Genomic DNA, 25,875 nt, shown 5'->3' on the forward strand with positions numbered 1-25,875 from the left:
TGAAAAATATAAATAAACACATGCTAATCCATTAGCAAAGAACAACGGAATCTTCATACCTAGCACCCAACACACCTGGCACATAGTTTCATTTTATAAGTTGTGAATTCAAGAAACAGATGGCCTTTAAAGTGCTTTCGAAAGGGCCTCCCCGGTGGTGCAGCGGTTGTGCGCTGGGTTGCGAAGCTGCCGGCGACCTCTGCGGCGCCGGTTCGATCCCCGGCTGCTCCCCGGCCACCGGAGGAGGGTCCCACATGGCGCGCAGACCTCTCCTGCCGCCCGCTGCTCCCCTCAGCAGTGTACTTCGGTCCTTCTGCCTGCTCTGCTCCCCGCTCTGGCTCTGGTGAGTTCTCTCACCCTCCCGCGCTTCTGACTGTACCCAGTGCTTGTATAAACAAAACAAACAAACAAATAAATAAAACATGCCTCTATTAAAAAAAAATAAATAAATAAAGTGCTTTCGAAAGACATGTCAGAGGTAATTTCCCCAAACTAGGGACCAGTATTCCCTTCTTTGCATAGGTCTGTCACCACCTAAAGACCCTTCGGGCAGGTGCCCAGGGATTGGCAGCGGAACCTCGAGGAGGCGGAACTGCCGACGGGTAGCTCTGACATACCGGGGACTATCGCCAGTGAGGCACCGCCAGCCCGGAAGGAGCTGAAGCGAGTTGGGGCCGCGGCAGCCATCGCGCTTTATAGTTCGATCTCAGAGGGTGAAGGGCCGACGCCAAGCAAGGAATTACGTTCTCTCCAATCCCAGGTGAGTGGTGGCCTCGCTTCCAGGACAAGGGGCGAGCGGCACTGTGACCTCCAGGAAGGCACGCTTCGCGAACCTGAGCCCCGCCGGCGTCCTGCCGTGGCCGGACCAGGAAGGGGCTCCTGCTCTCCGCCCTGGGATCGGGCGGCGCGCGGGCTCCTTTGCTGTTTTGCTGGGGGCCGCTCAGGTGATCCACGGGGCATGACACCACTGCTGTCAAATGGTGGGTTATTCCAGGAAGGAACAAGATGACTCGAAAACTGCAGGCAAGCCCTTCCTTCCCCTCGGTTTCCTCAGCCAGTAAGGTGAAGGCGGTGGGGATCATTGACAGCACAGGAGGTTGTGACGCGGTGTGTGGTTTTCAGTTCTCCCAAATAACGTGGGGCACATGAGCTCCCTGAGTGGTTGTTAACGTCCTGCCACTGCCCAAGTTTCGGTTGAGTGGGAAAAAGATGTACTTCTGGTGGGGAACTGCAAGGATTTACAAATTGCTTAAAGATTTTTCCAATAAGGAGTTAGTTTTGATAACGACTAGAACTCTGATATTGTTGTACCCCAAAAAGAAAATCTCCAGGAATTTAAGGTATTTGGTATGGGCAGAATGAGGCGAAGAAATCCTTTTAACTTGAAAGGTAAATCCAAAAATTACCGACATATTCTCTTTTAAAGTTCTGTATTACCACTTATCTTACGAGAATGTTCAATGCTCAATGTTAAAATACCAGTTAGAGTAAGTCACAATGAAGCAAATAAGGTAAGGAACCTTGGTTTACTATGTATAAGGGGCTAGCTGTGTATGCAGCAGTCCACTGAGAAAGGTAGTAGTAAAACCTATGTTTTACAGGTGAAGAATGAAGACTTACAACTTGTCAGTATTAGTGTTGCTGATATATCAAAACAACGTGACTATCCTGTATTGTTTTAGTGGATTTGCATTCCTCACCAAAATATTCTGAACTTTAAAAACTTTCAGACAGTCCTTTGGCATTTTTGGAGTTTGCTTCGAAAAAGGAAGGTGTTAGCTTCATTTTAGGAATGTTAGGGAAGCATTGTCAATAATTATGTCAGATTAGCAGTTTAAATAAGGTACATTTTAACCTTCCTTTGCCTTGACCTTCAAGCAAGAATTGAAACAAAAGATTAGACTATCAGAAATGAGCATCACTGCCACATCATTTGAAGCTTACAAATCAGAATTCTACAGTAATGATTCATTATTTCTCCACCCTCTTCTTTAAGTACACCTGGCTGAAACTCATTTTTTTTCCCACAAGACATTACTGAGCAAGTAATTTTAAAATCAGTGTTGGAAGGTTTCTTTTCTTTCTGTATAGCTTTTAGAACAATTTCTAAAGTATTGTAAGGATTGAATTTGTCATTGCTTGTATTGATTCTTGTTTTCTTAATTCAGAACTCAGATTCACAACACTTTTATTTTGTCATATAGAGGATTTTCCCCTTTAAAAAAAATTCTATTTATATTGGTCACAGATTTATCCTTCTGTCAGTGGAGTGTCACTTTTTCCTAAGGGAAATTTGAGTATGTACTTTTTGTTGATTATAGGGACCAAAAGGTCTAGTTCCATTGCTATGAATTCAGTCCCAAAATGTTTTCTATTTGTATCACTGCTTTAAAACTTGAAAGCTAAAGAAAGAAAATCTAATAATATTAGGGGAGAATATTTATAAAGCACCGTTGTTTTGAAGCATTCAACAGTTACTGTCAGTCTTTAGTAATGCACAGTGCCTTGCCAAAATTCTACAAAACGTGGCTAGCAGTGTTTGGCCTTCTTTATATTTCTATTTGAGTTTGAGAAAGAGGAGTGCATAATTCCTAAATAACCTTACAGACAGCTTACATACCTTATGGTGTTTGTGCAAGGTTTCATCATAAACCTGAGAAAATTGGGTAAAAAATTATGATTGATCTTTTCTTTTTTTTTTTTAAATTTTCTAGAGGCATGTCTTATTTATTTATTTATTATTTGTTTGTTTGTTTGGTTTATACATGCACTGGGTACAGTCAGAAGCGCGGGAGGGTGAGAGAATTCACCAGAGCCAGAGCAGGGAGCAGAGCAGGCAGAAGGACCGAAGTACACTGCTGAGGGGAGCAGCGGGCGGCAGGAGAGGTCTACGCGCCATGTGGGACCCTCCTCTGGTGGCCGGGGAGCAGCCGGGGATCGAACCGGCGCCGTAGAGGCCGCGGGTAGCTTCGCAACCCAGCGCTCAACCGCTGCGCCACCGGGGAGGCCCATGATTGATCTTTTCTGATGAAATTTCTTAACTTGGGAGTTGAAGGAAACTACTCTAAGTGCATTTTTCTGGTAATAGTCGGTGATGGTGTTAACATTTAAAGTAATATCAGAATATCATTAAAAACTTTTTTCCCCACATTAAAAGGTGTTAATATTGCATTAATTTGAAAATTGGCATTTAAAATTTTGTGCTTTGAATTTTGTTTAGTCTGAATGAACTAATACCACCTTATTGTTTAGTATTCAAAGTTTTTATGTACATTATCATATTTAATCAGTCCTCTATCTCTGACGTGGGCTGCATTTTCATTATATATAGGAGGAAACTAGGCTCAGAAAGATTGGTTTTCCTAGAATGAAATAACTATTTTTCAAAAATGCATATTAAACCTACACTTTTTTTTTTTAAGATTTATTTATTTATTTACACAAGCCCTGGGTACAGTCAGAAGCGCAGGAGGGTGAGAGAATTTGCCAGAGCCAGAGTGGGGAACAGAACAGGCAGACTGATGAAATACACTGCTGAGGGGAGCGGTAGGAGAGGTCTGCGCGCCATGTGGGACCCTTGCTGGTGGCCCGGGGATCGAACCGGTGCTGCAGAGGCTGCGGGCAGCTTCGCAGCCCAAGCTCAACCACTGCGCCACCAGGAGAGGCCCTTAAACTTAACTACACTTTTTATAGTCTAAGTTTAAGTACTCCTTGGATATAACCACAGTTCTACCACACTTTGCTTCCCAAAATTATTAATATATTGATTCTATAATCCTAAGCTGATGTCAGATTTGCCTCTTTAGAATATTATAGCTTTTACTTTATCCCAGCACTACTTTGGAGTACTTCTATTTTTTTATTTTTAATTCTCCCCCTATCCCCCATACTTTATCTTGTCATCTTATGTATTTTTTTTAGAAGTTCATACCTAAATAGTTCTGCTAATTACTATCTAAACAAGTTGTAAATTTATAATTATTTTATAATAGTAACTAAATAGATAAATATCATAATTATACTTGTAAAGTGTTCTTAGTGTTTTTAGCATAGTCACAATGTTGTGCTGTCATCAGCACTGTCAAATTTCAGAACATTTTCGTTACGCTTTAAAGAAATTTGGTACTCATTAGTAGTCATGCCGCATTTCCCCTCCCCCCAAGTCTCATGACCACTAATCTACTTACTCTAAGGGTTTGCCTTTCTGGACATTTCATATAAATGGAATCATCCATATAAGTTAAATAGGACAAGGCTTTAAGAAGTTATTTGTAATCTGAGAGGTTCTGTTCCATTACATCCTTTGCACTGATTTTCACGTTACTTGAGTAGATCACTTTTCTAATCTGCATTGGGACTTTTCCTGTTTGGTGTTCATGCAATAAATAAATCTGCTGACGTGTATATGTTTCCTTGTTCTTGACCTTTGCTCTTTGTCAGTCTTAGTGTGTTCGTGGTGTTGTGTAACCTGTTCTCAGAACTCAGGTATCTGCTTGTGGCTAAATAATTTTTATTCTTAGTTGGGCATTTTTGCTTTTACTCTAAAATGACTAGTGACTTGTAGCTTGTTTTAAGGTTCCTAGAAACTGTGACTTTATAGATCTATTAATATCTCTATCTTCTAAAACAGAAACTGCTCTGCTCTCCTCCCCCCACCCCCCCACCCTTCACATACTATGTAATTAGATTGTTTTTCAGGGCACAAATTTTACAACAATAAACTGGGACTATCTTTATGCAAAATTCCCTTTTCCTTGCTGCATTCCACCCTCTCCCAGTCCTCTTAGCTCTCATCTACCACAGTCACCTTCAGCAAAGACTTTGTAGCTTCAGTCTTGCTTTTTATAGCCATACTTTCTATTCTTCTAGGTGATTCCACTGCCTGTCATTGTGGACCTTGTACCCTATAGCCAGGCTTCCTAATTCTTTCATCTCCAGTTCTCTTCTGTTCTGCATGCCACAATCACACCCTGAAACTTTGAAACTTGCCACCTTCTGATCATCATCTTTTTTTTTTTTTTTGGATCCAATTTATTTTGGGGGGGGGGAGCTATTTACTTTTTCCTCTCTTAAATTGTTGAACTCGTGTTCTCCACTTTGCTGGCACAATTCCTGACCCACCTTTTACTTCTCTCATCCTTTTACTACATTTATATCTGCTTCTCTGCTCAACACTTTTTATATATATGTAAAGGGCCTAGTACTGTGGGCTCTATAGGAGGAATAATAGCAGCTAACAGTGAATTGTTACTCCATGCCAGGTGCTAAATGTTTAGTGTGTAGTAATTTAATCTTTTTTTAAAAGGTTTTTTTTTTTAAAGATTTACTTATTTTTATACAAGAACTGGGGTACAGGCCAGATGTGAGGGAGGGTGAGAGGATTCACCAGAGACAGAGCAAGGAACAGAACAGGCATTCTGATGAAATACACTGGGAAGCAGTGGGCAAGAGAGGAGAGGTCTGCTTTGCCATGTGGGATTCTCAAGGGCCGGCCGGGATTGAATCCGTGCTGCAGAGGCTGCGGGCAGCTTCACCGTGCGGCGCTCAACCACCTGCGCCATCAGGGAGGCCCCTAAAGATTTATTTATTTATGCATACAAGAGCTGGGGTACAGGGCCTCCCCGGTGGCGCAGCGGTAGAGCGCTGGGTTGCGAAGCTGCCTGCGGCCTCTGCGACGCCGGTTCAATCCCCGGCTGCTCCCCGGCCACCGGAGGAGGGTCCCACATGGCGCGCAGACCTCTCCTGCCGCCCGCTGCTCCCCTCAGCAGTGTACTTCGTCCTTCTGCCTGCTCTGCCCCTCGCTCTGGCTCTGGTGAATTCTCTCACCCTCTCACGCTTCTGACTGTACCCAGTGCATGTATAAACAAAACAAACAAACAAGCAAACAAATAAATAAAGAAAAACATGCCTCTATAAAAAAAAAAAAAAAAAGAGCTGGGGTACAGGCCAGAGGTGCGGGGGAGGGGGGTAGTGATAATGAGAGGATTCACCAGAGACAGAGTGGGGAACAGAACAGGCAGACTGACTGAAATACACTGCTGAAGGGAGCAGCGGGCAAGACAGGAGAGGTTTGCTGTGCCATGTGGGTAGCTCTCTGGCTGGGAATTGAACTTGTGCTGCAGTGGCTGTGAATAGCTTCATAGGTTGATTTTTTTTTTTTTTTAGATTTATTTATTTATTTATGCAAACACTGGGTAGAGTCAGAAGCACGGGAAGGTGAGAGAATTCACCAGAGCGGGGAAACAGAACAGGCAGACTGACGAAGTACACTGCTGAGGGGAGCAGCGGGTGGCAGGAGAGGTCTGCGCGCCATGTGGGATCGAACCAGCGCTGCAGAGGCTGTGGGCAGCTTCGCAGCCCAGTGCTCAACCGCTGCGCCACCGGCGAAGGCCACATAGGTTGATTCTTTTTTTTTTTTTGATCTTTAAATTTTATTTATTTATTTATTTATTTTTACAAGCACTGGGTACAGTCAGAAGCGCGGGAGGGGAGAGAATTCACCAGAGCCAGAGCAGGGAGCAGAGCAGGCAGAAGGACCAAAGCACACTGCTGAGGGGAGCAGTGGGCGGCAGGAGAGGTCTGCGTGCCATGTGGGACCCTCCTCCGGTGGCCGGGAGCAGCCAGGGATCGAACCGGCGCTGCAGAGGCTGTGGGCAGCTTCGCAACCCAGCGCTCAACCGCTGCGCCACCGGGGTGGCCCCCCCATATGTTGATTCTTAACCCCTTGCACCACCAGGGAGGCCCAATTTAGTTAATCTTGACAATAACCATCTCAGGTAGCTATTATTATCCCTATTTTAGAGATGAGGAAAGTGAGGTAATTTGTGTAAGTAAGTGATAAAACTCTGGCTCCGGAGCTCCTGCTCTTTAACCTCTAGACAAAAATGCCCATAGGGGTTCAATAAATGATAGCTAGTATTTTTTGTAGGTTTTATGAAATCGGAAGACTGGTTCAGTATTGCTTTTTATATCCAAATATATAGGTAGCAAGCATGAAAAACAAATGCCTAAACCTGTTTTTCTTCTCAAACAATCTAGCAGCAAATAAAGGAAGGTACTTCACTTGGCAGATACAAAATGACTTTTTGTCTCTGTGTCTGCATTTAAAACAGATTTAGGTTCCCCATTGTTTTTTTTTTTTTTTATACATGCACTGGGTATAGTCAGAAGTGCGGGAGGGTGAGAGAATTCACCAGAGCAGAGCGGGGAGCAGAGCAGGCAGAAGGACCGAAGTACACTGCTGAGGGGAGCAGCGGGCGGCAGGAGAGGTCTGCGCGCCATGTGGGACCCTCCTCCTGTGGCCGGGGAGCAGCCGGGGATGGAACCGGCGCCGCAGAGGCCGCGGGCGGCTTCGCAACCCAGCGCTCAACCACTGCGCCACTGGGGAGCCCTAGGTTCCCCATTGGAACAAAAGGAAAAATAGACCAAAAAAGGAAGGGGAATCCTTTTAAACACATGCCCCTTTGCTACAGACCTGCAACAGATTTTTTTTTTTTTTCATTTTTAATGCACTACACAAACTGTGATCAGGTTAGAAAAGGGACAAGGGCTCCTCTTGCCTTTTTTTAAACCATTAAAGTAAAATCCATATTTTTCTACACAGTAGAACACAAGTTCACATAAATGAAGACATAAAAAAAAAATCAAAACAGAAAGGAAAAGCTCAAACAAGATAAAGGAAAAAGCACTTCTACCAGTGAATCTAGACTTTGAGTTATTGAATCCCAGTGCTGCTGGAGAACAGACTGTCAGATGCTTGGATTTAATCTCAGGTTTGTTATCACTCTGGCTCCTACCTCACTGTTTAGCACCCACTGACTTTTACTCTGTTTGCAGCCTCCTCACCCCAGCTTTATCATCTGATAGTACCTGACCTCTTGTATTCATTTGCTTTCCTCCTCTGCTTATGGTATGCCCTTCACAACCTTCTGGCAAATTCTTAATCTTCAAGAGTCTGGCTAAACGTCATCTAAGAAACCTTTCCTCATCTTCTTGCCACTTAGAACTATGGAAGTAGGACTTCGGATGTAGAGATAAGCAGGACTGGTTTTCTCTATTTTTACACATGATATATAGTGCATTTGTGAGCATGTCATACCTCTTCCTGTTGCATTTTTATATTGCTTTTATGTTTTTATGATTATTAAACCCCTAGTAGCTTATGATACACAGTATAGGCAATTTTTTTCTTTTGTATTCGTGTAAGTCTTAAAACTCTAATGGGTAAGTCATTACCATCCTAGATAACAGTCAGGTACTACTCAGTTTTAATGTTTTTTAGTAATACTATATTTGTGTGAATAACTTATTACTCTTGATTATGACCTTTCTGAAAGAGTGAGCTGTGTTTATCATCAATATTTGTTTTCCATCTGAGTCTTCTACCTCAGGCCCTTGGACATAATATGAGTTCAGTAAATATACATTGACTTGAGTAAACTATTTTAGCACACTATTGCTCTATTTGATTCTCTACAGTAAAAATTAACAATTCTTTTTGAAAAACATACCATACTTAAAAGTCTTCAGAAAAGATGAGCAGGTCCCTTGTATATATTTTCTCAGACTACAGGTTTCAATTTCTACATGACCTAGAGTGATAATAGATGGTATCATTTCCCATGAATAAAATAATACCTTCTTAGATATGAGATTTGTGTACATATGTAACAGTTATATACTGACACAAGAAACTGTTCATACTTTGCCACTCTTTTAATCATTAATTACTGGTTGCAGGAACAAAATTCTGCCCATGCTAGTCCAAAAAAATAGTGCGAGAAAAGGGGAGAGGCTAGTGCCAGGATCCGGGGAGTTTCCTACTAAATACTGCTAGGCCTTGTACAGTCTGGAAGAAGGCTGTCTCTTTCTCTCAGTGAGTATCTCAGTGACAGTGACACCTTATCTTCTAGGAATTCAGAGTATGGTGGGCCTAGCTTTGTCAACCTTGGCACCCTACTGGAGTGAGAGGTTGAACAAAGAAGTGTTGTATCATACTGTCTAAAAACTATCAAACTAGCACAACCCTTTAAACTCTTTGGACTTGGTCCAAATTTTGGGCCTGGGTGCTTTTGTTTAGCTCTAGAAAATTAATTTAGTTGATTTGAATGTCTGTTTCTATATATATATATGATCTTTCTTTTCTCAAGAAGTTTTTTTTTCCCTTATTAACCCTAGTTATTTATCAGGCACATGTCAAGTAAATCCTGAATTGGACTACAGTCACACAATACTTTAACAACAGAGATATATTCTGAGAATTGTCTCATTAGGCAAAATCATCATTGTGGGAACATCATAGAATATATTACACAACTTCGCTGGTATAGCCCACTACACACCTAGGATACATGGTGCTTCCTGTTGGGATCACGATTGCGTATGGGGTTTGTCGTCGACCCAAACACTGTAATTTAAGAAGTTTATTTTTAAGAGATTTAAAAAAAACATCCAGTAATATAAAATTTGAAAAAACTAGGGCCTCCCGGTGGCGCAGCGGTTGACCGCTGGGTTGCGAAGTTGCCTGCAGCCTCTGCAGCGCCGGTTCGATCCCTGGCTGCTCTCTGGCCACCAGAGGAGGGTCCCACATGGCGCACAGAACTCTCCTGCCGCCCACTGCTCCCCTCAGCAGTGTGCTTTGGTCCTTCTGCCTGCTCTGCTCCCCGCTCTGGCTCTGGTGAATTCTCTCACCCTCCCGTGCTTCTGACTGTACCCAGTGCTTGTATAAATAAATGAATAATAAATAAATAAATCTTTTTAAAAAATTTGAAAAAACTAGAAAGATGACAAACCCATAAGTTTCCACTGGGTACCAACTACAAAAGACTGGAAGGGGGAAAAAAAGGAAAGAAAAAGGGGTTTTACTCCACATGGGTGTTATTAGACTTGGAAGCTTATTATTTCATTATCATAATTTTCCTTTCTTCTCTGTTCCCTCTGTTCTTACGCTTACCCCACTGAAGGATCTGGTAAGCCATATATACTATAATTTATTTAGTTTATTGTTGAACAAAAGTTATTTCCAACACTTAAGTAACACTTCAATACACGTTTTTATACATAAAGATTTTTCATACTTAGGACAGTTTCTAAAAGTAGAATTCTTGGGTCAAATGGTATCAACAGATATATTATTACCAAATTGGTTTTGAAAAAGAACTGGGCAATTTTGTTGCCATTAATAATGCCCCCCTCCCCCTTTTAACCTCTAGCCATGGCTCTTTTAATTCCTTTTCATGTTTGCTACTTTAATGGGTAAAGCATGGTCTCTACTTGATATTCCAATCACTTTTTAATGCGTCAATATAAACCACTTTAGATCATCCTAGATAAGAGTGTTTAACTCTTTGCAATAAGATTGTTATAGGATTAGTTAGACTTAGTGTTTGATGTTGATTACTAAACTCAAAATACTTTTTTTTTCCAGACACTGTAAGATTTGGATATGTCCTTCATATTTGACTGGATTTACAGTGGTTTCAGCAGTGTGCTACAGTTTTTAGGTAATGTTGGCCCTATGTTCTCTATTATCCCATTTAATGTTATTTTAGTAGTGCTTATTTGTCTAGAGCCTCTTTTATATAGAAACAGTTATAAACATGGGCTTTGAAATCATACAGACATGTTCAGTTACTCATGTATAGGGAATTAATTATGTTAAATTTTGTAATCTTAGGCAAGTTACTTTTTCTACCTTAGCCTTTATTTCCTTATCTATAAAATGGGAATTGATTCCTGTATCATAAGGTTAATAGGAATATTACTAACAGGAATAGCTATCATTAGCATGCAGCTGAAGTGTACCCAGGGACTCCAAACTATTAAGGGGTACAGCTCTAAAAGGAATTTGACCATCTGTGTGCACAAAGGCAAAGGAAGCATACTCTTAAGGTGAAGGATTTTTAATAGAATTAGTGTACACAGACATAAGCAAAGGAAGGATATGCACTGCTGATGGGAGTGCAAACTGGTCCAAACACTATGGAAAGCTGTGTGGAGATTCCTCAACCTACTAAAGATAGAGCTTCCATATGATCCAGCAATTCCACTCCTAGGTATTTACCCAAAGGACAAAGAAGCATTAATTACAAAGAGCACCTGCACCCTTATGTTTATAGCAGCACAATTTACAATAGCTAAGCTTTGGAAACAACCCAAATGCCCAAAAATAGATGACTGGATCAAGAAGATGTGGTACAGGGCCTCCCTGGTGGTGCAGCAGTTGAACGCTGGGCTGCGAGGCTGCCCGCAGCCTCTGCATGTGGTACATATACACAATGAAATATTACTCAGCATTCATAAAAGATAAACACATGCAATTTGCAGCAACATGGATGGAGCTGGAATGGATCATGCTCAGCGAAATAAGCCAGAAAGAAAAAGAAAAATATCGGATGGTCTCACTCATAACAGGAATCTAGAAAACCTAAATAAGGGACCGGAAAAAGAATAACTATAAGAAAGGAAAAAAGTCAAAATCAACAACTATGAACCAGAGACACACTTGGGGGCGGGGGGTGGCGGGGAAAGGAGGGATTGGGGTCAAAATCGGGGTTGCAATTGTATGGGGAATATAAAAATTTAAAAAAAAAGGTATTTTACTTTATAATAAAACTATCCAAAAATGATATTAAAAAAAAGGAGAAGGAAGGATATTCGTAACACAACTCTGAAAATTACCCATCTCCTCATGGGCATATGACCAGCTAAATCAGTTCAGCCCAAAGCAGGGCCATTGAAACCTGAAAGCTTACCACAAGTCTGAGTTACCTTCTGATAGGGAAACAAAAGAAAGAACTTAGGCAGGTCCCAGAGAACTGGGACAGAAGGAAAAACAAAAAATTCAAAAAGTACAAATTGAGGTAATGGCTGCCACTGTCTCTGCAAGGGACAGCTTCCCCACTTGTCTCTTTAACGTGCGTCTTTTCCAAGTATTTCTTCCAAGAGTCTCTGCAAGTCTCTCCTTCACGTGTGTCCTCCAATCTCCTTCCCAGCAGTAACAGAGATCAAATTGGGTGCAGAAGCAAAAGCGAGATGGGCCTGCCTCCTGCCTTTCATGTTATAGGTCCTCTTGGCCGCTCAATTCCTTCCTAAGTTCCCAGTAGCTCCCCTGTTCAGGAAGTCTGGTGCAAGGCACACTGGGACTTGTAGTCCAAGGCAGCTGCACGTAAGTGAAGGCAGGAAAGATACATCCATTCTATCCTCCTCCTTCTTGTAGCACTACCATTTATTAATCAGTTTACTTAAGTCCTGCACAGTCTGTATTGGAGTCTTGCAATATACTTACAACATGAGTGTGTGGAGGCTTCCCCACACCAATAGGTATGGTGTCCTAGAATTTAATTAAATTCTGACACTGCCTACCCAAAGGGAGGGTTAGATTCCACAGGTTTCAGGTTTCTCAAACTCCAAAGGTCTCACTTCATCCTCCCTGGGGTGTTACTTGGACTTCTGGTAAGCCCTTAATAGGCTGGAGGTTACCATGACCTCTTCAGATTTCAGATACCAGCAGTAAGCCCACGGTGTTACCTGTGCTTCTGGTCAGTTGGTTAGAAGTCAAGGGTTTCCATGAACCCTTCCTCAGGCTCAGTTAATTTGTAAGTACAACTCAACTCAGGAGACCTATTTACTTACTGGATCCCCGATTTATTTCAAAGGATATTATTCAGGACAGATGGAAGAGATGCATAAAACAAGGTATGGGAAAAGGGTCCATGCCCTATTCCAGCATGCCCTTCTCTTCAAATCTCTACATGTTCACTAACTTGGAAACACTCTGACCCTCCTTTTTGGAAGCTGCAGTATGTAAGCATGGTTGCTTTACTCGCTGACCATTGGGGCCATCTGCAGTTGAACGCAACCTCTATCTAACCCCTCTCCCCTCTCCTCCCTCAAGCACTGAGTGTTGGGATGTGAAGTTTCAATTCTTCAATCCTAAGGGTAGTTCTCCAGGCCACCTTCTTAAGTACTTTCCAAAAAGCCACTTTCATTAACATAACTCTTCATTAACATATCACTCTCAGCACTTAAGAACTGCCAAAGCTGGGGCCTCCCTCGTAGCGCAAGGGGTTATGACACAACCTATGAAGCTCACTGCAGCCACTCCAGCACAAGTTCGATCCCGGCCAGGGAGCTAACCACATGGCGCAGCAGACCTCTCCTGGCTCGCCTGCTGCTCCCCTCAGCAGTGTATTTCAGTCAGTCTGCCTGTTCTTTTCCCTGCTCTGTCTCTGGTGAATCCTGTCACGCCCCCAAAACTCTGGCGTATACCCCAGCTCTCGTATGCATAAATAGATAAATCTTTTAAAAAAAAAAAAAAAACTGCCAAAGCTTTTGGGAACTGTGATCCAGGAACGGAATGAAGGCCAGATACGTAATATGAGAAACACAGTCTGGTTATTTGAATGACCAAATTTTTTCTTATAAATCACAATATTGCACATGCTTTATCAAATTTAATCTTCACAGAAATCCAGTGTATTCTTTTTATTATAAAAAATGCATGTTCCATAAAATACCTTGATAATATAAATGGCAATTTATAATATGCTAAATGAGACTTGCTCATCCAGCAGTTCGGACTGGTGATTTTCTTCTGTAGGCTTTAAAGATAGGAAGATTCTTAGCTTCTCATTCTTTTACTGAAACCATTGATTTGTGACACTTTTCAGTGAAACAAGCTTTGGATTGGGATCTACACATTATTGCAATACTTAGTGAAAATATTCCCTTCTTCCTGGCTAATGTTGTCCTTAGTTTAGTCTCCATGTGATCATCATGTAGTAAACTGGCAGAAAAAGCATTCATATACTTAAGAGTGATCAGCAATTATAAACTGACTTACATCTGTACTCCTTTAATTAGTATTTCTTGCACTACAAATATAATCTTGGAGGCCTCCCTGGTGACCTAGGAGTTAAGTCTCAGCGTGCTGACATGGTCCACTGAACTGGCCTGAGTTTGATCCCCTGCCAGGGAGCTAACCCACATGGCTCAGCAGACCTCTCCTGTTTCACCTGCTGCTCTCCTTAGCAGTGTATTTCAGTAGATCTACCTGTTCTGCTCCCCACTCTATCTCTGGTGAATCCTCACATCCCTACCACTGGGCTACTCCCTAGTTGTTTTTTTTTTTTTTTTAAGATTTATTTATTTATTTATACAAGAACTGGGGTACAGGCCAGATGCGCAGGAGGGTGAGAGGATCACCAGAGACAGAGCAGGGAACAGAACAGGCAGACTGACGAAATACACTGCTGAAGGGAGCAGCGGGCATGACAGGAGAGGTCTGTGCGCCTTGTGGGACCCTTGCCAGCCGGCTGGGATTGAACCGGTGCTGCAGAGGCTGCAGACAGCTCCACAGTGCTGCACTCAACCACCTGCGCCACCAAGGGATGCCCCACTCCCTAGTTTTTCTAAGCAAAAATAAATAATTTTTTTTTTTAAAAAAGGACCTTCCTGGTGGCGCAAGGGGTTAAACTCTGCACTATGAAGCAGTCCACAACCTCTGCAGCACAAGTTTGATCCCCGGCCGGCCAGGGAGCAACCCACATGGCACAGCAGACCTCTCCTGATTTGCCCTCTGCTCCCCTCAGCAGTGTACTTCAGTCCATCTGGCTGTTCTGTTCCCCACTCTTGTCTCTGATGAATCCTCTCACCCCCGCATCTCTGGTCTATACCCCAGCTCTTGTATGCATAAATAAATAAATCTTAAAAAAAATTAAAAACAGGGGCCTCCCTGGTTGCACAAGGGGTTAAGTCTCGGCATTATGAAGCCATCAGCAGCCACTGCAGAACCAGTTTGATCCCTAGCCAGGGAGCTAACCCACATGGTGCAGCAGACCTCTCCTGTCTTGCCCATTGCTCTCCTCAGCAGTGTATTTCAGTCAGTCCACCTGTTCTGCTCCCCACTCTGTCTCTGGTGAATCCTCTCACACCCCACACATACCTCTGGCCTATACCCCAGTTCTTGTATGCATAAATAAAATTTTTAAAAAGTACCATTTCAGTGAGGGACATCAGTAATGGGACACTGTACATGTGTAGGGATGGGATATATATATGAGAAAACTGCTCTTTAATAAATGGATTTGAAAAATTAAATCTTGATAGGGAATTTTACAGTTCAGTGCCAGTCTGCTGTAAATCAGTCAGTGCTGTCTTTTCTATTTATCACTTTATCTGTCAGTGCCTGGTTAGTATGTCTAAAATTATATGCTTGGTTTTTTATTTGTTGTTGTCATTTAGTGTTATGCAGTTATGTGAATAGTTTAACCTTATTCTCAGGCAAATTTGACAATGAAGCAAATTTTTTATTAAAAAAAATGGTAGACTTTTATTGTTGAAAACAATTTATATTCACCCATGAGAAATCTCTTTTAATTTTTCTTTTGGTCTAGCTTCATTAATACATGGTATCAGGTAACTTAAGAGTGTTTATCTAATATTAGTATAGCACAGTCATTTACCCTAAAGAGTCAAGGAAATCAGAGTTTTGGCATTATAGATAAGTTAGGTAACATATATTCTGTTGATTGAGGCAACATTTAGTTGTATAATGACTTAAATTTTAAAATCATATTAAAGTTAAAATAGCTCTTCAAAACTGAAAATAGATTAGAAATTCAAGCTTATTCAGGCCCATTAAAAAAATTTCAGAAGTCCAAAAGTTCAATAAGGGTTTCTTTATCAAAAATCTAGAGTAAGTAGGAAATATATATAACTAAATGGTAAATATTATTTTATACTTTTATTTAAAGTAATTTTTATTTGGGTAATCTTTGTCAGATATCTCGTTGACTAACTGTAGCTTACTCTGCAGGGCTATATAAGAAAACTGGTAAATTGGTATTTCTTGGATTGGATAATGCAGGAAAAACCACATTGCTACATATGCTAAAAGATGACAGACTTGGACAACATGTCCCCACATTACATCCCAGTAAGTATATTCCTGGATGCAGTGTACTACTTTATCGGGTGATACTGATTATCAAGTGCTAATCAAAAGTTTTCTGTTTGAGACTTTTTATTGGTAGCCCTATGATGATCGGGTAGTCTGACCTGTTCTGAAAATAGTACAGTAAAATAGTAAGTGATCCAACTCATAGGGAACATATCTATATCTTGAAATAATATTTATGTCTTCTTTTTTTTAATTCAGTATTCCCTTCTCCAGCTAGAAAAATTAAAAAATTAATATCTGAGGAGTTATGACATGATTGAGGTCTACCCAATCAGACATTGCTTAGGGTATAGTGACCATCCATTACCTTATTTATATAGCCTGAATTTTTTTCAAATTTTCAAATTGCTATTTCAGTTATTAATTCATAGGACTGGTTATTGTCTTACAGTTCATTGGATATTCTCAAGTACTGGTTTTTTTTTAAGTTTTAAAAATTGTTTTCTTATTTTTCTAGTCCTGATAACCTAACCAATATCTAGTATAGAAACTAAAGAATTATTTCAAAAAACAGGGTAAACATTGATACACTTATAGAAAACTTTGTAAAAATTAAAAGTAATCTGATGTACTTTAAGAAAGACCACTTGGAAGACACTAGAAATCACTTAATATATACCATCCTGTGTATAAAGTTGTAGAATATATACTGTTTGAGAAAGTAAAGCTAGTGTTAAAGGGCCTCCCCGGTGGCCCAGCTGTTGAGCGCTGGGTTGCGAAGCTGCCTGCAGCCTCTGCAGCGCCAGTTCGATACCCGGCTGCCAGGCGAGGGTCCCACGTGGCGCGCAGACCTCTCCTGCTGCCCGCTGCTCCCCTCAGCAGTGTACTTCGTCAGTCTGCCTGCTCTGCTCTCCCCTCTGGCTCTGGTGAATTCTCTCACCATTCCACACTTCTGACTATACCCAGTGCTTGTATAAATAAATAAATAAAAATCTTAAAAAAAAAAAAAAGGCTAGTGTTACAGTGACAAAGTTATAGAAACAGACACATATAAATGACCTTACTTTACAGCTGAACACTACAAATCTGATAGGCACAGAGTTTACAGACAAGTTAATCCATTTTAATTTTGAAAAAATAGTGCGGCCTTATTAAATGAGTAGAAAATAGAATTAGACCAAAAAGTAGGTAATATGACAATTATTCAGCAAATAGTCTAATAAAAAACAGAAACAATAAAACAAAGTAGCATTTATTCTATGAAACTACTAGTAAGTGAAGTTGGAAAGCAAAATTGATAAAATTGATTTTTTTAATATTAGAAGAGAATGGGGCTTGGCATGTTAAGATTCTGACACAAGAACAATACTATCAAAGGAAAAATGATCATATATGAAATTGTTTGCAAAACCAGCAGAATTGGAAGATACCACAAAGTGGTCTTATATTAGGTGTTAGTCATCTTTTAATTTTTTAAAGTTGCTTCCTTTATTCAGTCAATATTTATGAGCACCTTCAATATGTCAAGCCTTGTTCTAAGTACCAAAAGTAAAATCAGTGGCACAAAATAAATGCTTTTTACCTTCTGACAGTTTGTACCCATTTCAAGTTACATTTTTCAATTAATCAAAGCACCCTATGATGTGTAATTCCACTCCTAGGTATTTATCCAGGAGAAATGAAAATGTGTTCACCAAAATTCTTGTACAGTAATGGTCATGCCCCTTTATTTGTGATAGCCCAAAACTGGAAATACCTCAGATGTCCATTTAAAAAATAATTCATAAACAATGGGATTCTACTCAACAAGAAAAAGGAATAAACTCTTGCTTAAAAAAACTTGATGCATACTATACATTGCATGTAAGAAGCTGCTAAGAAAATTTACTATTTGATGCTATTTACATGAAATTATAGGATTGGCAAAACTACCATGAGGTGACAGAATTCAGATCAGTGGTTGCTTCTGAAAGTGGAGGGGGTGACAGACTGGGAAAGGGGAAGAAGAAATTCCTGGGATATTAACAGTGTTCTTTATCTTAATCAAATTGGAACTTTTTTTGTAAATCAGTGGGGATTTATAACTATAAAGGTAGTTTACCAATCACATATAAGCATTGTTTTTTCCTTATGAATAGTGACTTGGAACATAAATAATACTATTCATTCAGTTGTCAGGCCTGCATACAGATTTTTTTTTTAAAGATTTATTTATTTATACAAGAACTGGGGTACAATCAAAAGCGCAGGAGGGTGAGAGAATTCACCAGAGACAGAATGGGGAACAGAACAGGCAGATCTACTGAAATACACTGCTGAGGGGAGCAGCGGGTGAGACAGGAGAGGTCTGCTGTGCCATGTGGGAATCTCCCTGGCTGGCTGGGATCGAACCCGCGCTGCAGAGGCTGCGGACAGCTTCACAGTGCTACACGCAATCTGCTGCGCCACCGGGGAGGCCCTGCATACAGATTTTTTTTAACAAGATAAATTAGGGCCTCCCCGGTGGCGCAGCGGTTGAGCGCTGGGTTGCGAAGCTGCCCGCGGCCTCTGCGGCGCCGGTTCGATCCCCGGCTGCTCCCCGGCCACTGGAGGAGGGTCCCACATGGCACGCAGACCTCTCCTGCCGCCCGCTGCTCCCCTCAGCAGTGTACTTTGGTCCTTCTGTCTGCTCTGCTCCCCGCTCTGGCTCTGGTGAATTCTCTCACCCTCCTGCGCTTCTGACTGTACCCAGTGCATGTATAAACAAAACAAACAAACAAATAAATAAAGCATGCCTCTATCAAAAAAATAAATAAATAAATAAAGTTAACATGATAAATTATTCTGGGGCCTCAGGTAATATTGAATAGTTAACAATTACACTGAACTTTTCATTGTAGTTGTACGGCCTCTCACTTTTGGCCATGTATGATTGTAACAGAGTTTGGAATTATCCTCCCACTGTAAATGACCAGAAAACTAGACAAAAATACATACACAACTATTTTCAGATATTGGTAGTAGCTAGCATAGGACTGTTACTCTGGAGAAAAGGAAAACAAACCTTTCTGTATTCAAGCTTTATCACAGGAAATAATTTTCAGACCATTGTGCAGGGAGGAAAACCCAAATATAACCCAGTTGTCTTGATCAGATGAGATAGAAACCAGAATTTAGGGATATTGAAGTGATTATAAGTGATTGGGCTGTGTAAGAGAGGAAGGAGCTCTGCAGAGAAAGAACTCCATAAATTTATGTGACTGAAAATCTATGCATGCATAGGGTAAAACTCTACATGATCAGTCATAGAACAATTTCTGGAAAAAGATTAATTACAGGGAACATGTTAGCCATATAATTCCCAGAGCTCACATAGAACTGGGAATCATTCTCTTCTCATCAGCCAGAATGGAGAGACCTATTTGAATACATAGCATTCAAGAGAGAATCCAAAAGTACCCTAATACACTAATGAGGCTAGAATAACCTCAAAATAAAGGCTATGTTAGATTTGTCCTGAACTACAAATTTTACTACCTGACAAAACAAAATTAATCCCTCTTCAAAAGAATACAACAAAATCTATTATCAATCAAAAAGTACTAGACATGTGGGCCTCCCCAGTGGTGCAGCTGTTGAGCGCTGGGCTGCGAAGCTGCCCACAGTCTCGCAGCGCCGGTTTGATCCACAGCTGCCCAGCAAGGGTCCCACATGGTGCGCAGACCTCTCCTGCCTTGCCCGCTGTTCCCCTCAGCAGTGTACTTTGTCAGTCTGCCTGTTCTGCTCCCCACTCTGGCTCTGGTGAATTCTCTCACCCTCCCGTGCTTCTGACTGTACCCAGTGCTTGTATAAATAAATAAATCTTTAAAAAAATAAAAAAGTACTAGACATGGGCCTCCCTGGTGGCACAAGTGGTTAAGCACAGCACTGTGAAGCTATCTGCAGCCACTACAGCACAAGTTTGATCCCCGGCTAGCCAGGGAGCTACCCACATGGCGCAGCAGACCTCTCCTGTCTTGCCTGCTGCTCTCCTCAGCAGTGTATTTCAGTCAGTCTGCCTGTTCTTTTCCCTGCTCTGTCTCTGGTGAATCTTCTTACCTGCCGCAACTCTGGCCTATACCCCAGTTCTTGTATGTATAAACAGACAGATATTAAAAAAAAAAAGTACTAAACATGCAAAGAAGCAGGAAAATGTGATCCATAACCAGGAGAAAAATCAACCAGTAGAAGCAGACCCAGAATTACAAAGATGATGGAATTAGCAGATATGTTAAAGCAACTGTGTATTTCAGAGGATCCACCTGTTCTGCTCCCCACTCTTATCTCTGGTGAATCCTCTTACCACCCCAGCTCTTGTATGCATAAATAAATATAATAAATCTTAAAAAAATACAAACTAGTATGTATATTGCTCAAGGATTTACATGTACATAATGAGAGAAGATATAAGACCAGAACAAAATGGAACCTCTGGAAATGAAAATACAGTATCTGACATGAAATTTTCATTGGTTAAGATTAATGACCAATTAGACGGTGCAACAGTACAGAAGGATAGGCCATTGAATTTCAGTGGTGATAATGGAAGCTATTTGGAATGAAGCACAGAGGGGAAAATGACAAAAATGAACAGACTCAGTGACTTGTGGGATGATATCAAGCAGTCTGACAAACTTAGTTTTGAAGTTCCGGTGGGGATTGGCAGAAAAAATATTTGAAGAAATAATGGCCAAATCTTTTATTATAACTGTCTTTAAAGGCTGTCACCTGTGAAAATTGATAGCCATGAGAGGAAACTTATTTCACTGAACCTGTCATTGTAATTATAGATTTCTGCTTTTGGCCATGAGGAAGTAACAGTCTGGAATTAACCTTCCCACTGTAAATGACCAGAAAACTATACAAAAATATATATAACTCTTTTTGATATTGGGTAATAGCTAGTGCGAGACTGTGATTCCTGAGAAAGAAAACACATCCCCCTTCACACAAGCTTTATCATTGTAAATATCATTATTTTTGCATCATTTCAGATGAAATACATGAAAAAATATTGGATTGGGCAGTTACTTGAATTCACAGCAAAGATTTGTCTGAATAGATTAACATTTCAGCAGGAGAAATAGAGAAGGAAAAATAAGTGTTGGATTTGTGGTAGGTAGTGAATGTTATTACTTGTGTTATAGTGTCAATTTGAATTAGAATATATTTAATAAAAAGAATTCTGAATGTTTGATTTGATCTTATTTGCAATTAAAGCCAAACATTAAATTTATATACCATGAATGAATTTCTGATTTTCATATTGTAAATACGTTTGTATTATTATTTAGCTTCAGAAGAATTAACCATTGCTGGCATGACCTTTACAACTTTTGATCTGGGTGGTCATGTTCAAGGTAAGATTCTATTACTTTTATAGTTGCTTTTATTTCAGTAAAAAAGTGGCCATTATGATCCAGTGCTTGAAATCTCATTCTAGTCAATGAAGACCAGAATAGCCTTAAAATTTAGGATTTATTATTGCCTCACAAATGCTTTAGAAAGCAAAGATGATTTTCATGACCGTCTTAGTCATTTTAAGTCTGAATTGCTTTTGGTGGTCAAATATTGAGTAAAATTTAGTTTTCACTCTCGACTCCCAATCTACCACTCACTTGTCATAATCTTGTTATGAACATATGTGCTCCTTATTCAAAACCTTCAGTGGCTAACTTATCATCTACAAAATAAAAACCAGAGTTACTGACCTGGCATTTGGCATCCCTATGATCTAATCCCAGTTTACTTTCAAGTCTTTATTTCCCATTGTTCCCCTTCCTATTCTCCACCGAAACCAGACCCTCTTCTTGTCTTCCATAAGCTCTTTGCTTTTGCTCATTCTAAGCCATCTGCACGAGTAACCCCAGCTGCTGGGCCAGGGGCTCCCTCTCCTGAGAAGTCACTCCCAGCTATGAGTGCTCTCAGCTATATTTCTGTAGCACTCACTGTTGTGTGCACATGTCTACAAGCTGGGAAAGACCCCTATACTAAATTTTCTGGCACTAAAATCTTAATTATTTTTTATATTCCCAAAAGGACTTGATAGTACCTAGCATGTAGTAAGTCATAACTATTGAATATTACCAAATTGGTGGGCCTTCTAAAAACCTAGTATTAGTTGAAAAGATTTTAAATTTAAATGGTTATGGCTAAAGCATGAGACATGTAATTATAGTTTGAAATAAACATAAATTTCTGGAATTAGCAATCAATGGAATGTGTCTGAGGCTTCATTTCTATATTATTTTTAGCACTGCTCATAAAACTCAAGTTAGAGAAAAAAATTATTTTCCACTGGGGTACTCATAAAACTCTTTTCTCCTCTAACCAAAAAAAAAAAAAAAGGTGGTCATGGGGAAAATTACCTTAATGGTTTCACAGACTTTAATTCCTGTCATGAGTACAATCATTTGCTTTGATTATCTCATGTAACACACATGCACTTGGTAATAATTTCCTTCTGCCGCTGACTCTTAAGTTTATCTGCCCCAAAACTGATAAATGAGAAATGTGGAAAAATATTTCTAGAGTGGTTCTCCAACAATAAACTTAATATGCATCATCATCCATTGGTAGCAAATATTGTAACATGGGAAACTAGGGCAGAGTAAATTATTTGATCTACTTATAATTAAGGGAAGCCTGAAATTTCTTCTGGGAAGATTTTGCAATATTGGGTAAAAGATTAGCTATTAGTATGTATTGATCCTTCACTACATACACAAGTTAAAGGATAACGACATCTTACTGAACTCTTCCATCAAACCATCTACTAGGTTTGACCAGCAAATAAAATCTAACTCCTGATTGTTTTTGTTAGCTCGAAGAGTGTGGAAAAACTACCTTCCTGCTATCAATGGCATTGTATTTCTGGTGGATTGTGCAGACCATGAAAGGCTGTTAGAATCAAAAGAAGAACTTGATGTAAGTTAACTAATTAAAACTAAACAAAGTTGAATCACTCTGATAAGCCTAATAGGTTGGAAATAGTTTGGAGCTCTATCTATAGAATTGCAGTGTTTCTGCAGGCTTAATGTAACTCCTGGCAATTTGTCTACCTCAGTGATTATGTAGAATACAGAGGAGTAGCTTGGAGTAATTATAGCTATTGAGGAAGTGCAAACAGTCTGCTTTCCTGAAGACTTAAGGAGCTCACTCTGCAAGTGCACCCTTGAAGTAGATTTCATGTCTGCTCCATCCCTCAGTGATTGGTCTTGAGTCCCTGATCATCCTAGGATGCCAGTTTCTTCAGGAGTTGGCCAGGACTTGGAAATCTTTGTAACAAACCATCTTTGTGAATACTGTCAGAAGACAACAGGGCTATGTGGAAACACCGCCTCTCCTCTCCCAGGTCAGGTAAAGGGAGCATCAGGCAAGGCCAGTGTTAGAGCTGAGACTACGGAAAAAGTTGGTCCATTATTTGACTGAAGTTTGGCCTGATCATGCCTCTGTCCATAGGAGACAAATACTGTTTCACTTGGAAAAGTCCAGGTAGGTTCTGTGGTCATGAACAGGGTTCAGGTTGTTCCTGAATTCTTAGTGTATACCAGGCACCATGCAGTTTACCTATTTTAATTCTTGAGTTAGCTCCATAAAGTAGGTGCTACTATTCCAAATTCTCTCCCAGCTCTAGTGAAAATTAGGTGTCTTACGATCTCGCAACTTGGAAGCAGCACAAGCAGAAATGAAACCAGTTCTGCCCACCTCCAAGGTGTTGGTTCTAGTCACTGTACCTCACTGATTCAGAGTGAGCATTTACAGATGGAGCCTTAGGCAGGAGAACTGTGTTATGTCTGCATTGGACTCACTTTAAAATGTAGGGAAAGTATGCCAGAGGAAGTTGGTAAAACTGACATAATTATAGGGCCTCCCCCGTGGCGCAGTGGTTGAGCGCTGGGCTGCAAAGCTGCCCTCAGCCTCTGCAGTGCCGGTTCGATCCCCGGCCACCGGGCTCTGCCTGTTCTGTTCCCCATTCTGGCTCTGGTGAATTCTCTCACCCTCCTGCGCTTCTGACTATACCCAGTGCTTGTATAAATACATAAATCTTAAAAAAAAAAAAAAAAAAAAGACATAATTATAAAGTAATAAGTCCTTGATGCCCATTTGGTATCCCATCAGATGGTTTCAACCTTTAGATGGTTTCTCATCAACACCTGCTCTTTCGCTTTCAGTCACTAATGACAGATGAAACCATTGCTAATGTGCCTATACTGATTCTTGGGAATAAGATCGACAGACCTGAAGCCATCAGTGAAGAGAGGTTACGAGAGATGTTTGGTTTATTTGGTCAGACAACAGGAAAGGTAAAAAGAAATTTTGCTTTTGACAAATGTATTTCCTCCAGTAGTACAAATGTCTTTTAAAATCACTATTGTTCATTTACAAAAGCTCACTACCTTTTTCTTTAAAACAAAGAAAACCAAAAACTGATTTATACACTTGGGTCTTTATGTCCTAATTTGTTTTCTTTTTCCCACTTTTGAAGCCTTTTCTTGATTCTAAAATGTCAAAGTTCATGCTTAAGGTTAACTTAATGAAAGCTTTCAAAGTTTCATTTTTCATAAATCTTCAGAATTAGCTACCAAATGGTATACTTTAATCATAGCAGTATTTATGCCACTAGCTCTGTATTTAGGTACTGAGTTCACTAGAAATATAAATGCAAAAATAGGAGTGGGAGGGGTTTCTGAAACTTTATATTAAGTTCCAAGATATATTTTCTTTATTCATTTTTACTGGGACTTGTTTGGGAAAGGCCCCTCAGTGTATTGAAAAATCCCAGATAAGCAGTGGAAGAATTAAAGTTACAACAGATTTTCTGTGGTCTACATACACTCTCCGAGGAGAAAAATTCTGCAGCCAGGACACTCTTCTTTAGACGAGGTTGACTTTGGTGTGTTTTCTGTCTTCTTTTTAATAAATCAAACACATTATTTTTTGGAATTGCCTTTTAGTTTAGGCATAGACTTACTCAGAGAATGTGAAGCAAGTCTGTGGACTTTAAATTTTTCTGAATCAAAAGTTAATTTTGTTCTTGTTGCCTCACAAGCTCACCTCTTTCCCACTGAGTGGACATCTGACTAAGAAAGAAGGCGGCTTTTTATGTTTAGGGGTCTTGGATGCAAGATAGCCATGGCTTTAACATAGTCCCCATGTATTCTAAGATGTATGAGCTGTGATTCTACTGGAATGGAGCTTTTATTTCATAAGAGGGCGATCCAACATCATGTCTGTTTTCTTTTCTAGGGCAGTGTATCTCTAAAAGAACTGAATGCCCGACCCTTAGAAGTTTTCATGTGCAGTGTGCTCAAAAGACAAGGTTATGGAGAAGGCTTCCGCTGGATGGCGCAGTACATTGATTAACACCTACTGGCACTGGTTCCAGGGCTCACCGTTCAGGCCTACTCAGAGATTTGATCACTCAACATGTGTAACTTGAATTCATAGACTTTGGTTGGTTAGAAAACAAATGTTTTTTAGATTATTAATATATCAAGTTAATTTGAGTGAGAATTGAAAACTGATTCAAAGAAGTGTGAATATCATAATGTTAGCTTTCTAATTCCATAAAAATAATTAGTTTTTACAGTTTATAATCTGATGTGACCCCAGCGCCATTTATGAAGAGCAACTTTCCAGCAGTACACTTGAAGCACTTTTTAACAACATGAAACTACAAATATGAACCATATTTCAAAGCTCATCATGTTCAATTTTTTATGTACTTTTTGGGAACTAGTTTTTAAATTTTAGATTATATGTCCACCTATCTTAAGTGTACAGTTAATCAGCTTATTGATGATTGCATGATGCCTTACAGTTTCCAATTAATATTTTTTCTTATGCAAACGTCATGCAATAAAACAAACCCTAATGTTTGGCATCCTTGTTGGGCAAATGTTTCATTTTAATGTGTCTTATCTAGCTAGTTTGATCTGGAATTTTGAGTATTT

At 40.2% G+C, this 25,875-nt stretch overlaps 2 protein-coding genes across 3 annotated transcripts in view; one reads left to right on the forward strand and one right to left on the reverse strand.

Moving 5' to 3' along the window:
* SEC24A (SEC24 homolog A, COPII coat complex component) overlaps positions 1-25,875 on the reverse strand; it is a 109,907-nt gene that overhangs the window by 69,218 nt on the left and 14,814 nt on the right. The gene's annotated exons all lie outside the window — the stretch shown is intronic.
* Positions 639-25,805, forward strand: SAR1B (secretion associated Ras related GTPase 1B). Of its 2 annotated transcripts, XM_054694383.1 has the most exons (8): positions 639-760; positions 7,604-7,772; positions 10,427-10,502; positions 15,818-15,937; positions 21,214-21,279; positions 22,743-22,846; positions 24,094-24,225; positions 25,169-25,805. In XM_054694383.1, exons 3-8 carry the CDS (start codon positions 10,445-10,447, stop codon positions 25,283-25,285), a joined length of 597 nt encoding a protein of 198 aa, XP_054550358.1. In that variant the 5' UTR covers positions 639-760; positions 7,604-7,772; positions 10,427-10,444; the 3' UTR covers positions 25,286-25,805. The 2 variants fall into 2 exon arrangements, with proteins under 2 accessions (XP_054550358.1, XP_037365191.1); XM_037509294.2 differs by lacking the exon at positions 7,604-7,772.

Source organism: Talpa occidentalis, unplaced genomic scaffold (genome assembly GCF_014898055.3).
Source record: "Talpa occidentalis isolate TD23 unplaced genomic scaffold, MPIMG_talOcc4v2.1 talOcc4.13, whole genome shotgun sequence".
Lineage (NCBI taxonomy): Eukaryota > Metazoa > Chordata > Mammalia > Eulipotyphla > Talpidae > Talpa > Talpa occidentalis.

What these genes read in the sequence shown, in the direction of transcription:
- SAR1B (XM_054694383.1), top strand. Translation starts at nt 10,445, where the DNA reads ATGTCCTTCATATTTGACTGGATTTACAGTGGTTTCAGCAGTGTGCTA. An exon ending in CAGTGTGCTACAGTTTTTAG is followed by an intron (nt 10,503 to 15,817) that starts GTAATGTTGGCC and finishes CTTACTCTGCAG; the next exon opens with GGCTATATAAGAAAACTGGT. An exon ending in TTGGTCAGACAACAGGAAAG is followed by an intron (nt 24,226 to 25,168) that starts GTAAAAAGAAAT and finishes TTTCTTTTCTAG; the next exon opens with GGCAGTGTATCTCTAAAAGA.